This window comes from Lepisosteus platostomus, chromosome 6 (genome assembly GCF_059453375.1).
Source record: "Lepisosteus platostomus isolate fLepPlt1 chromosome 6, fLepPlt1.hap1, whole genome shotgun sequence".
NCBI classification, from domain to species: Eukaryota; Metazoa; Chordata; class Actinopteri; order Semionotiformes; family Lepisosteidae; genus Lepisosteus; species Lepisosteus platostomus.
In genome coordinates, this window is record NC_142616.1 from 39028242 (window position 1) to 39041916 (window position 13675).

General features: G+C 38.4%; 1 protein-coding gene across 4 annotated transcripts in view; it reads right to left on the bottom strand.

Annotated features, from left to right (window-relative positions):
- Positions 1-969: 969 nt before the first annotated feature.
- The window catches only part of dnmbp (dynamin binding protein), a 61543-nt gene continuing 48837 nt past the window's right edge, over positions 970-13675 (bottom strand). For 3 of the 4 annotated variants that reach the window (XM_088635763.1, XM_088635765.1, XM_088635764.1), the window contains exons 6-17: positions 13350-13449; positions 12174-12321; positions 10206-10223; positions 8823-9022; positions 8205-8335; positions 7707-7811; positions 6694-6822; positions 6128-6460; positions 5025-5204; positions 4437-4635; positions 3545-4086; positions 970-2578 (exon numbers count right to left, since the gene is read on the bottom strand). In XM_088635763.1, coding sequence (XP_088491889.1) covers positions 2393-2578; positions 3545-4086; positions 4437-4635; positions 5025-5204; positions 6128-6460; positions 6694-6822; positions 7707-7811; positions 8205-8335; positions 8823-9022; positions 10206-10223; positions 12174-12321; positions 13350-13449 — 2271 coding nt within the window. In that variant the 3' untranslated portion in view covers positions 970-2392. The remainder of the gene's footprint in view (positions 2579-3544; positions 4087-4436; positions 4636-5024; positions 5205-6127; positions 6461-6693; positions 6823-7706; positions 7812-8204; positions 8336-8822; positions 9023-10205; positions 10224-12173; positions 12322-13349; positions 13450-13675) is intronic. The other variant, XM_088635766.1, reaches the window with a different exon arrangement.

Genomic DNA, 13675 nt, shown 5'->3' on the forward strand with positions numbered 1-13675 from the left:
ATTACATTCTCACTGTGCCGCTATATTGTTGCTGGATTAGTATCGATAACAACATAAGGCAGTTTTATATAGTATGTCAGGAAAGAAAGCTATTTTGTACAGAAACGCCTATTAAAAGACAAAAAATCCTCATAAGAAATTATTATATATACCATATTCTTTTGCTGTTCTTCTTGACAAATACATTTTTCACAGTTGGACTTATCGATTCTTGCGTGTCATCCAGACACATGTGGAATTAAGTAGAAAAACAAAGGTCAAAAGTGGGAAAAAAACAGAAAATGCTGGAAGAAAAACTGAAATGGCAGTGCTTACTGTAAATCATTTCCTTTAGAAGCACTTAAAACGAACTGGAAAACCTAGAAATATTATCAAGAGGTCAAACCTGAACTTTATCCATTTGTTGCACTGCAAGAATTTGAATGACAAGGATAAAAAAATATCCTTCCAACAGCCTTCATCAGACTGTAGGAGAAAACACCAGGCAAACTGAAGAAAAACTGACCTGGGCAAAAGCAGATGCAGCTTTGAATTTCAAATTGAAAATTTGTATTACCTTAATTTAGTCTGAAGTTAAAAAACACGATGATTCATTTCTGAATGTATTCTTCCATACACAACAGAAGGAGCAGTATTACATTAATTTTCTTGCAACTTATACCATTATGTAAAAATAAATAACATAAGGCATACCTTTAATATCAAGAGGACTGTACTTATAAAGAAACAACTTTCTAAGAAGTGAACAAGACAAAGATGTCTAAGATGAAATTTTAAAAGCAAACCTTGGCAGTTTGGATTGTTCAGTTTAGCCTGCACGTGTTGGCACTGGAATTTCTCAGAGAAGAGTATGGAGGACTGAAGCTATATTTGCAGAAAAGTTTGATATAGCATTTCATGATTGTTCAAGTCCACCCGCAAAATTTCCACAATAGGTATGTTCATGAGGTTCAATATACAACAAGGCTAAACCAGTCACCTGGATTTTATTAAAAGCAAAAAGAATAAAAATATACACTTTGTTTTGTACAGTCCATCATATAAAACTTTTTTTATAATACATTTTCTCTTCAGTAGCATGCTGAATGATTAAATAATACATTCAGTGTTCATGCAGATACACAGTTGGTACAGCATACTCTTTGAGCTATTTGTGAAGATGAGCATTTCAATTTAACTAAATCTATTATGATGGCCCTCAAGCATTTTAGCACTCTTCCTTGCCCAAAATGAAAACTTCCATAGCCACATCAACATACATCTGTAAACTCTTCTTCACTGATAGGCAAAGCTTCAGGATTTTAAATCAGACAGATATTACAAGATGGATAACTGCAGAATGCAATTATAATGTTTTATTGCAAACTGAAACAACAAGGTGCAAAGTTATAAATTTGTCATAACTTCAACACTAAATTAAGCTCCTAAACAATTCGGTCCTTGAAATAAGACAGAGGAAAGCGTTTCCTAGGCTATGCAGTGATGGAACACAATATTCAATTTCCATCAGTTCTTTTATGAAGATTTAATGAAGAATATGAATATTTAATTAATGATGGAAGTATCATTTAATTTATTGACTTGGAGTTCTGCGCCACTAGGCCTAAAAATCATCTTTCCCTTTTATGACAATTATCAACCTCTTCATGTTAATTTTTTAACAAGAATATGGTTTTTGATGCCCTGGTTAAAAGCTGGAGCCTCTAAAATAGCTGCAGAATCACAAGACATTTAATTGCACAAGATACATACTTGAACTCAGCTCAATCAACCTTCTCACCCTACATAATACTGTCACAAAAACTCTTAATTTTGGCGTGTCCTACTCTTGTAGCCAAGCTTAATCCAGTGTTTCACACCTTGTGCATAAACGCATTCCTTATGCATTTCTTTATTCGTGTACCGTTTTCTCTGAACAAAACAAACTATTTAAAAAAATGCTGGTAACTTGGATACTTTACACACTTTGATTAGCTGTAAAACTCAGGGCAACTTCTCAAGTAAATACATGTTTTGTAAGGATGTTGTTTTCGTTTAAGCTGTTCTGACACGGTTTCTCATTTTCAGTTTTAGTAGCAAATGTGTGTCCTAAAATGCATCTGATGTTTCTTCACTGGAAAACCTAACGTGGGGGGGTTTGGAAGACCACAGGCAAACACCAGCATATCTTTTACCCTCCCATGAGAAAAGAGCCAAGAGAGGCTTCAGGGACTGCGAATGATGAACTACACACGTGTTCCTGTCATACAATATTAGCAGCCATGAAAGTTCCAAAAAAGCACTTTGAACTCCAAAGAGAGAGAGAGAGAAAAGAAAGTCCCTCTCCAGAAATAAGGCACCAGTCTGTTGTTCGTGTCGGTGGCTCCGGGCATCCTCGGCCCCCAGGCTCTCTTCACGTGTACTCTGATTTCCTGATGTAGTTGGAGGGGACGTAGCCCCGCCGGCCCTCCACCTCCGCCAGCCACCACTCCTGGTTCCCGTTCATGTCGTGAAACTCCAGGATCTTCACGCGCTGCTGGGCAGATATGCTCAACTCGTTGGCACAACGGGCAGTGAATGAGTAGATGGCATAGTAAATCTGGGGGGAAAAAAGCAAACTAGAAACTAGAGTCTCCAAATTGACATGAACAAAGAGGCAGGCACATTAGGATTCCGTTTTTAGTACAGTGCACTGGTGAATTTTTTTCCATATACAGTATATAGCTTTTGACCTGCTTTTCAGCGTCTATCTGGAGAAAAAAAAAATCCTAGCCTTCTGATTATCTTAAGGAGATATTGTGGTCTCAAAGGTTTATGGATTTTATATCTTAAAGCTTTGAACGGTAACAAGGACAACTGCCTTTTCTTGTTAATATTAGTTTTTGAAAGCATTCTGGAGCTTTGTTTTGCATAAGAAAAATGTCTGATATGCAGAGAGGGCACTTTCAAATCGATCTTTTCAATTGAATATATTCAAATTCAGTCAATAATCCATAAATAGACTAAAAATGAAATATTTCATACTTCTACACACATAACTACTGCTATTATGTCCTATTTTCGGGAGCAGAGCTCACTCCAATGGTGCATAGCAAGAGTAAATGTGCCTACGGGCTGGAGTTATGAAACTGGGGAGTTTGCTCTGTTATTTAAATTTTAAATGTAAAATATACAACTCCAGGAGAAGACACCTTTTTTAATCACTGCAAATTCAGCTATGGAAATGCGATGAAGTAAACAAATGTTTCTGGCTCTTAATAATCACTTGCAAATGGAAAGGTTAGCACTGCGTCAATACAAAATGTATTACAAAATGTAGGATAACATGCTCAAGAAACAGCATTTCTTGTTAGGTCTTTTCACAGGAATGAGAATCAGCTAATTTGGTGAAATACCTATACTCAAAAAACTTCATGTTACAACTACAACACCATACTGATACTGTTACTCAATAGGCTCAGCTGAAAGCTTGGTATAAAAACATTAATTTTCTCAGAATCAAATAATTCACTTTACAATGAATTATCTCTTCTTTTAAAAATTGCACAATTAATTGCAAGCCTACCTGATTTCCATCAGATTCACACTCCTTTTCATGATTACTTTCCGACTTCCTCTGGTCAGGCAATCCACAGTCTCCATTCCTTCGGCTAAAAGCCGGATCCGTTTCAATGTACCTATCCACCTGCGCATCGCGATATGAAATATTTGTCCGGACATTTTTTTGGGAGGATCGGGAGTCCGTTTCGGAGGCCGAATCGGAGAGATCCCTCTGACCGCAGTGTGTCCGGTTCGGTGACGGAGTCTCTCTGTAATTGCCTCTCCTGGAAGAGCAGCTTTCTTGAGGGGTCAACTGCGAGGAAGCTTGGGAGTCCCGTGATGAGACCGAGTCTGCGCCGGATTTTTGGGACTGCAAAGTGGAGAATGTCACAGAGGCGCTCTCCTGGTTGAAGGTTAGGGTGCTGTTACTGTTCTGTCTCGAGAAAACCGGCGAAGAGCCTCCGTAGCCCGACTCGGTTGACGAGTGGCTCCCTATCGAGACGTCAGACTGGCTTCTCCGAGGGTTGTACGGCTTTAAGAAAGAGCTGTACACAAAGCCCTTGGTGACTGGAAAGACAAGAGAGGACAATATATTTAAAACTTTCTACATGTTTTCCCCATTATCACCTTGGCGTGTCTAACAGCAATTTTGGAATACATCACACCTGTGATTGCAGAGTAATTATTTTGGACACCCTTAGCCATGCACTGCAAGTTCACATTTGAAACCGAGAACATTGTGCTCTAGTAGCTACTATACTACTATACATTACTGAATACATGTAAAGAACCTGTGATAAAGTCACTTACTATTTTATGCTCTTATAAAATGTATGCTTATTTTATGATTGAGACTGCAGGTGAGCAGTGCGCAAACCAGTAAGGACAGCTGTTCATGTTCCACAGCTGAAACCTACCTCCATTGTCTATAAGCCAGCGATTCTGACTTCCCATGGGGTCTTGCTGCTTAATGACTCCAACAATATCACCTTCTAACACAGAGACATCCAGGTCTTGGGCTGCGTTGAAGTTCCTCTCAGCTTGATACAGCTTCTCTGGGGGATACTTTGAAAGCAAACCAGCTCTCTGACTCTCAGTCTGGAGTACATAATTGGGCTATGGAGACACAGAGATGCAGACAGTCCAGTTATGGCCAGGGGAGGCTTTTCTTATTCAAAAGAAGCTCTGCTTTTGGGTATTTAGTAGTTTATGTTGATCTTACAAGCTTATGGTCAACTTTAAACCTTCCTGCCTGGTGGAATGCAAACTAAAATATGGAGAGGTGCACTAAAAGTAAACTTACAAAATAAAGTCATACATACAGTGAGTTTTTGAAATACACAGATGATTCGGTATTTTGTTTATCATTTTAAATTGAAAATAAATTGGAATATTGGATATACATTGGAATCTATTGGAAATAAACCACCATTACAAAAAAACAAAATCTTAAACAGAAACTCATATTAACTTCATGTGTCAAGGCTTTAAACACTGTCACTCACCGGCCCCTGAAGCTGCTTTTTGGAGGACTGTCGCTCCATGCTCTTCCTCTCAAAGGGTTTCCTGACAGCAGGAAGGCTCTCTGGGAAGAAGCTGAAACACTGCAGCTGCTGCAGGACCTGTCCATGTGCCTCCTGGAACAGGGCTATCAGGTTACCTTCAGTACCCCCTATTCTAGAGAGCTATGAAGAAGCAGACAGGCAAGGTGCTGTTAAAGAACTGCATCTGAACTTACATGCTACCTGGAGCTTAGAGAACATCTTGGTTTGCCATGCAAACCTTTTTCCATTTTTTTTTTCATTATTAAGAACACCAAACTCATAAACACATGCTGATAATGCTGTTTTTGCCATGACTTCCCAGTGATTATTATTCTATTTAGTTTTTTACAATCTACTGTAATGAAAGAGACCAAAAACTAATATTTCTGTCACTTTTAGATTTAAGAGACGATGTTATATGGTGCATGAATATTAGGTAATATGCTTGTCAAGATCCCTAAATCATCTCGTTTATGAGAGTTAACATTTTTGTGGTACCATTTGCACATATTTTGTTCCCACATTAATAATAATTTATGTGTGAGTGTGGACATGTGTTACCGTTCTTGGTTTTACTGCCAAAGGCAGAACTTATCACCTGCTTTATCCCATAATAGACTCTATATATAATTTAATTTATTTCTACTTCTGGAGAGGATGCGCGATGTTGCAGTTGATTTATACACAGGCCAAAATAATGATCTGTGCAAAACGTTTTTGCAGGGCACTGAATGAATTTTGGTACTATCCATACACGATGAAGCCAATTTTTCTTTTAAACTCTAATAATAACCAATATGAGCCATACTGTACAAAAAGACTCTCAATAGTACTTAACATCAACTGCTGTTGTGATTAAGAAATACTTATTGTACTGTAGTATATACTTTTCCAAGAGCTGAGGATTTTTATTCTAAAAATGCAATCATTTCTTAACTGGTATGAAAGACTAAGAAAATGGTCTTGTAATGATCGTATTCTCATCTCCATTAATAATAAAATCCCAACTCCTCTCGAAAGCTGTATTGCACTTCCTCTATGTCTCCACAGGTTCACTCACTCACCTGCAGGAGAGGCTTGAGTTCTCCCAGAGAGAGACGGACAAACTCCTTTTGAGCCATCGCAAAATTGCGCACACAGCTGGTGAAAAGCTCCTCGGCACAGCAGTGAAATTTGGGCAACTCATCCAGGAGCTGGGCATTGAGTGCCTCGTAGTTGTTGCGTGCCGACTGCAGCTCCTCCTGCATCTTCTTATCCTTGATCTTCTCGGCCCTCTCTTTGCAGTTATTGTAGTCCAGCAGTTTATCGAAGCGCTTCTGGATCAGTTTGTGAGGGCCAGCGAACATCGAAAGCAGCTGATTCAAGGGAGTAATGACTAAATTCTCAGTCCTCTCCTTCTGTTAGGAGACATTGATAGAGAGTCTTGGTTTAAAAAACAGTTTCAAAAACCTACACACGACAAGTTTGCACACACAAAACACATCAGAATCTTAAATTACTGCTGTTTAATGCGAGCTTTCCCACTAGATAATGAACTTTTCCACTGATGTTGCAGAAAATATTTTACCACAAAAAAAGTTTCACTTTATTTGGATTGCATCATCAAACCGTTTCATTGTAATGGACTTACAAAGTTTATGAACTGTTTGTCACTGATGCATCGATGAGCCTTTTGAAATCGCTCTGGGTCCATTTGGTTTCTGTCAGCATAAATGTCACAGAAACTGATAGCTGCCAAAACCTTAACTGATGCAGATTCCTGGAAAAAAAAGCACATTAGTTGTAGAACATTTGGAAAAAAATATAGTGGAATTCTGTAAACCCCCCAAAAAAATTATATTCAAATCCCTGGGAAAGATATCTGAATATGCAACAGCCTGCAACATTCTGGTTACTAACGTTTAATTCTAGTCTTCATTTTTCTTCAAGTATGGGCGTAAGTCATACAATTCACAATTAATAAAATTCTGAATTTTAACTAAAAAATTTAACTAAAATTATGCCAACTGTTGCCACATTTTTATGTGATAATATAAATACATTGAGCTACTGTATGTAAAGGGAAGCACTGTCATTAAAAACTGACAGACTTCAGACTACAAACTTACTTGCCGCCTTTAGCAGAGGTTCTACAATAATCGCTGTCTTCGTGCAAAATGACAAACATTAATCACTACCATAAATAACTGAATGAATGCCAATGAAAAAAAAGTCCACCATGTGCCAAGGTTCAGTCTATTACTCTTGTAGGTACTGGTGACAAAGTTTGAAGCTAAAAGCACTCAAATGGTGACTGATTCCAAGGAGGAGGGAAAAGCTCAACAGAACTGCTAAGCATCACAATCCACAACTGCTGTTGTTCAGACAACATTGAAAAATGCAAACATGTCAGTGTTGCATAACTATCCACCATGCATCCACTGAACCTTGTACATTTTTAGTACTCTTTATTATGTATAACTGTTAATAAAGATGATGGATTTCTGCTTTTTTGGCTTCTTCCTTAATTACCGATACAGAGAGTGTCTATTTGAGCACATTATAATCTTCAGAACTTTTGTGCCTGTACTAATCACAGTGTTAGCTTTATCTGGATGGATTTCTAAAGGCACAGTTCTTCCTGCAGAGTGAATAGACTCTCACCCGTATATGCTGTAGATACAGAGAGATGTCTCTGATAAAAGACTTGATCAGTCTCTCCTGCATCCGGAAGTTCTTTTCTGCCTCATCAAAGGCCTCATCTTTAATCTGTTGAGGAGAACAAAATCAGGTTAAAGCAATGCTATGTGGGTAACCCAGTAGTAAACATGGGGACAACACTGACTTTCCAATATGAACCGCTCTTTCAAAATGGGGAAAAAAAACATGTTTACAAAATCAGACTGCAATTTCATCAAGCCAGGCGTGTAAACACTACAATAAAAATAGTCCAAAGTGCACTTGTATTGTAATATGTTCTACTAATCACAATTTAAACATGGCTGGTCACAGACACTTCCAAGTAATTGTAATATTCCAGGAATTTCTACAATTTCCACTCATTTCCTCCACTTTTAAGTTTAACCATCCAACCAGGATATGTTTAGTACCTTTTCTGTGTGTATCAGCACAACATAAACTAACATGCAAATGATTCTGTACCTGGGGAGAAAATCCAGTCAGGTGCTTCAGGTGGCTGCTGACGCGGTTGGACTTCTTGATGATGGAGTGCATACTGAGCTTGGAGATTTTGTCAATCAGAGTGTCCTCGTCTCCCTTTCTGTACTTCACAACTGCGGAAGACACCAGAAACCACTCCTTCAGGAACTCTCTCTTCTAGCAGAGACTGCACTTGTTTTACTGACTCTGGGGAAAACATCTTCTGCTGTGCGTGCAGTGTCTATGGCCTAGTCAAGATGGTATGATTTTTATATCACAGCACCCCAGAGTGCTGCTAAAATAAAAACAACAGACACAACATGTAGATAAGGAGTGTTGACATACAGTTCTCAGAGTAGAAGTGACTAGCGAATTAATAACTGTTTCCATGAACAAGAAGTGTCACAGCAGAAAGTCCCAATTCTCCCTGACTGGTGCGACGTGGCCACTTCTGCAAACCAGATATGTTAAACCAAGCCATCAAATTCACATACATAATTAAACACCTGGGCTCTTTAATAAACATTTAAAGCAAGCAAAGAGACATGTCTAACTTTTTCTGAATGGATCTGGAATTTGTTTTTAGTTTGGTTTTTTCCCCCCTCGTGTCCCGGTCCTTACCCAGGTCTTTTCTCCGCTTGTACTCGTTGATGTTGACATTGATCTCCTTGACGGCGAGCAGAGCCTCGGCCAGCCGCTCCCTGTCGTGATGAGACTCCGGGGTGGCGCTCAGCAGCTCCATCAGCAGCAGAGGGTACCGCATCACTCTCTGCACCGGCTTGATCAGGAACGAGCCCACGTTGATGTAGTTGGTCTTTCCCCTGTTTACAGGTAGAGGGTGCCATCGCGTTACTTTAATCTTAAAGATTGTTTGCCTAATGCGCTGCATTTAGAGGAGGAGTCTATGGCTACAATGCTACCAGCTGCACCTTTCTCCAAAGCCAGCAATAAACACAGTACAGGCCACCCTACAATAATATGAGAACTCACACTCAACTATGATTAGGGCTGTATACAGGGAGTCCTTAGTTTATTGGTTTTAAGACACAAACATGTGCAATGTTACCTACAGAGTATTAAGGCAACACAGATGCAGGGTGACCTAGTAACATGTTATGGCAAAAGCATAAAACAATGTTAGTTTCTCTTTCACTGCATTTAGGTTCAGGTTAAATTAAACCTTTCATCTACAGTACCTCCCAATTAAGACCTCCAATCCTAACACCTCAAAGTGATTTTCATTTAGGTAGAAAGAAGCCACAATTCGACATTTGAAACTTGCAGTTGGTTCAATATTGTTTTATTATGGGCCTTATTAAATTAAACTAAGGATATCACTGATGCTCAAATTTAAACACTACTATGCTTTCTACATTATTCTTTTCTACAATGAAAATAATATTTTGGAGATGTTAAAATAATTTAGATCTGAATCCAGCTTTTAAAGCAAACCACAATTTTTTGTTTTGAATATTATGAATACTGATACTTTCTCCTAGTTTTATCTATCATACTTTCTATTTTCAAGCTGTGAAGATTTGGAAATGTATTTTCAATTGACACTGACCTACAAATGCCTTGCAAGTTCTCTTTTTTAATTTTGCACTATACATTTACTTAAATACAACAGATTAATTACTTCTATTTTGAAAAATACTCCAGGAATTTTAATTTGCAAACATTATCCTGTCCTACATGTGACAAAAAGAGGATGAAGCAATTCTTTAGTCTTCCACTAGATGACACTCTGGAAATGAACAACATCCCAATACAGATATGAGAACACTTTTGTGGATCTGCCTTCAGAAAACAAAAAAATCTGGGAACGCTCACGAGCTTAAAACCCACACCAAGCATCGTAAATTTGACAGCAGTCAATGACTCAAGCCTTAGGTAATCCTAAAGAGAGGAGGAACAACCAGCAAACCAAACTAAGTGGTTAAAAATGGTTAATGAGAAGAGCATGCAGTCAAGAGCAGCACATGCAGACACTGGCAGACTTACCACTCGCGATACACAGCTCTGTGAGGGGAAGGGAGCCATCGTGTGGGAAAAGGAAAAGAAATGGAAAGAGTTAGAGCACCTTTCCCCTGACAAACACTGTTGTAAGACAAGGGGGTTTAAAGTTGATTAATCACATTGATGATTCCAAGCTGTTCAGGCCAATTAAGGTGTGGTCTGAAACACACAAAACCTGAAAGAGTGATGTGATGAGATGGCTCATGTCAGAGCTCTTGCACAAGGCCTTCTTGGAACATCTCTTATTCAGGCAGTGATGTGCCCCACCTGTAGCCTGCTCAGCTCAATCAGTAATAAATCGTCTATTGTGTACTGCTCCAACAGCGCCGCAAGCAAACCTCTTCTGAAAACCTGTCACGACTTGAACTTATACTCTCTGCACCTTTCTCTCACTTCACTACAGTGCAGTGTGGGAAATGGTTACCTTTGTTGTTGGATTTTTAGTGTTTGGTGAAAGTACAAATAAACATTAACCAAAGAAGTAGGCCTGAGTGTTCTAGAACATGTTACCCAGCCATGCATTTGAAAGCAAAACCTGACATCTTTCAAGAAATAGGTGAGATCTTCGGATTAGTTAGCTACCAGCAACCAAATGAGCTACAGGTCCCGACTGGCCTCTCTGATCCTCTGAAAAAAATGGGGGGGAGAACAGAGTGCCATCACTCTGTGACTCAGAGGTGGAGAAACTGTTTGCTGAAATCTGTGTTCTTTGAGACTCTACCTCACTGTGAACATATCATTCCAAAGTAAATCCCATCTACAGCCTCTCTGAAGTTCTTCGCTGTAGTTCTTTTATTGATGAATGCAGTAATTGATTAATAGAAATAGAATAAGAGAAACTTTCAACGACCATCCTCAAAAAGGTCTAAAAAAGATAAAACCTCTCAAAACAGATGTTTTAAAAAGATCAAAGATTTTAACATGAACCTGAGCACAACCCTAAGCCCTATGCCCTGATGGCTATAAATCAAGAATTGAAAAAGAAAATGAAATGTTAGCCAAGACCACACCACTGTATGATTGTTTGGTATAGTATTTTAAGAGCTTTTGATCTGGAAAAGTCAGCAAAAAATCAAAGTTTAGATGGAATTACAGTTCCCACTGAGTCATTTGTCAAATTAAAAACAATCCTCTATGTTACTGTGAACTTTGAAAGTGTCCAGCTCTTGCTTAAAGGGTATGTGAATTACCCTGCTGATGTTAATGCACTTATAACAATGTTTGTCCATTTGAAACAATGATTAATGAAAATTGTGCATGGTGAAGCAAAAATGTATGTTACACATACAAATGTGACATGTTCCCATGGAGAACATCAGTACACACCAATTGGCGCTAGATCAGCCACCATTTCTGTTCGCGATAGCTTAAATGCATTCTCTGGAGAAGTCCCCATTTTGGTGCCTTCTGGTGTAAACAGGTGTTAGGGAATACATTCTTCCCTTTGTAAGTTGTTCCCGTGGTAGGAGCAATTCATGTCATTGCTCTAACTGCACCACAGTTCTTTAAATAGAGCAGACAAGCCACCTGGACATCACAAGCTCTTTCCTCCATCCTTACTAGAATTTTCACTGAGACACACAAACATGCTCAGAGCACAACTTCTGTCCACTGAATCTAAAACAAATATTGTATCAGCGACACAAGGATACAAACCAGGTGCCCACTGCAGCAAATCAAGAGGTAGTAACTACTCTGTAGTAGTAAAACTTGGTTGGGCACATTCTTAACCTAAGAATGTGGTTAAGAATTTTTGGTAACGCAAAAACCTGAGGAGATGGACACACCATCGTAAGCATCCCAACCATGCTGCCCAGTGGCTTCATCTCTCCAGCTGCTTTGGCTTTGTACATCAGTATATTTTGACACAACCCCCTCATATATTTGTATGGATGTTTAGATGGGCTTTCTTTTAAAGAAAGAAAAGAGTAAAACCTTTGAAAAGGAGTTTACCTCAGCTTCTCCAGGCACTCCAAAATGTGCTTCTGTATATTTTCGTCTTTCTCATACCCCTCAAGGAGAGAGATCGCATCGTCATGATTCTGACAGTAGACTTTATACACGTCTTCCATCTCTGTCTTGAACTCCAAAAAACACCTTCCTGTCAAATGGAAAACACATTCCTACTTTAATACTGTTATGTATTTTAAGAAAAACTGTACAGCTGACAGTCACAAGCTGAGCAATGGATAATTGGCCACTGAATTCTAATAATATATGGTAAAGAGTTTCTTTCATTTTTCTGCAGCTCTTGTTTTCAAAACTATACTAATGCTGTAGACTTACCATTGATGATGTTTATGTTTCCGTGGCCTAAATCAATTACTCTGTTGTTATGATTATCAAAAGCAACTTTACAGGGTTATGGTCACCCTTTTCTTCACTTATTTTTGGACCAATTTAAGCTGGTGTCTTTACTCAGACAATGTCACCTCCTTAAAAGGCAATTAATAAATTACACACTGAGGTAAAAGGTAATATGTACTAGAAATTGACTTGTGGGTGCAAGTACATACATACAGCTTATTACACAATGAAAGTAAATTAAACATGAATTCTACACTGCAAGAATCAATCAAATTACATTTCATTCTAACTGCAATTATTCTAATTATCCTATTATTTTTCAAGTGAGAAGTCTGGGATGCCTTTCAATGTACAACTTGGAAACAAGTCCACATTCCTGATTCAACTTATAAATAAAAGCTCTAATCTGCAAGGTTTGTTTGTAACTCAGTTTCTGGGGCTATAATTAAGTGAAAGTTAGCCGTGAACAGTGTTTTCAAAGCTTCGGTGTGTTTCAACAAGTAGAATTTATTCCAAGTAAAGGTACCATTACACAGTACTGCAGCACTTTCAAAAAGATGAGATGGCTCCAACAGAAAATATTAACAATAAGGAGTTCACAAATCCTCATTCTTGTGCAGAACAGGAGTTATAGCCATAGCAGGTATAAATTAATTGCTGATTATTCACAATTCAGATTAAAATTAAAAAATATCCTTTGCAAAAAACCTCCTTATGCAGAGTGAACAGCTACACCATGTGAGCAAACATCACATTTTCCTTGTATGTGAACTGCAGTTACATCACTGTAACTAAATGTAAAAGTGTGAGCATGAATCCTACCAATGGAGTCCGTCTCTTGCAGGCTCTTATTCAGGCGTTTGGAGAGATCAATCACAGCATTAATATTGCCAAAGAGACCATCAAAGTCAACATTCTGCACCTATATTAAAAAAATGATTACAAAAAAGTATAATTAGCATTCAGGGCAAATTATGTTGGACTGAAGCCTTTACTAAGTTAAGATGGACATAAAAGTCATTTACAAAGTCAAAGCAGTGCTGACCTGCAAAAGTATGATGAGACAGATTTTGACATTCTCATGTAACTGATAACGAGTTGCATATGGTTGCAATTTGCCTGCTTCCTAAACAATAATGGACAATGTA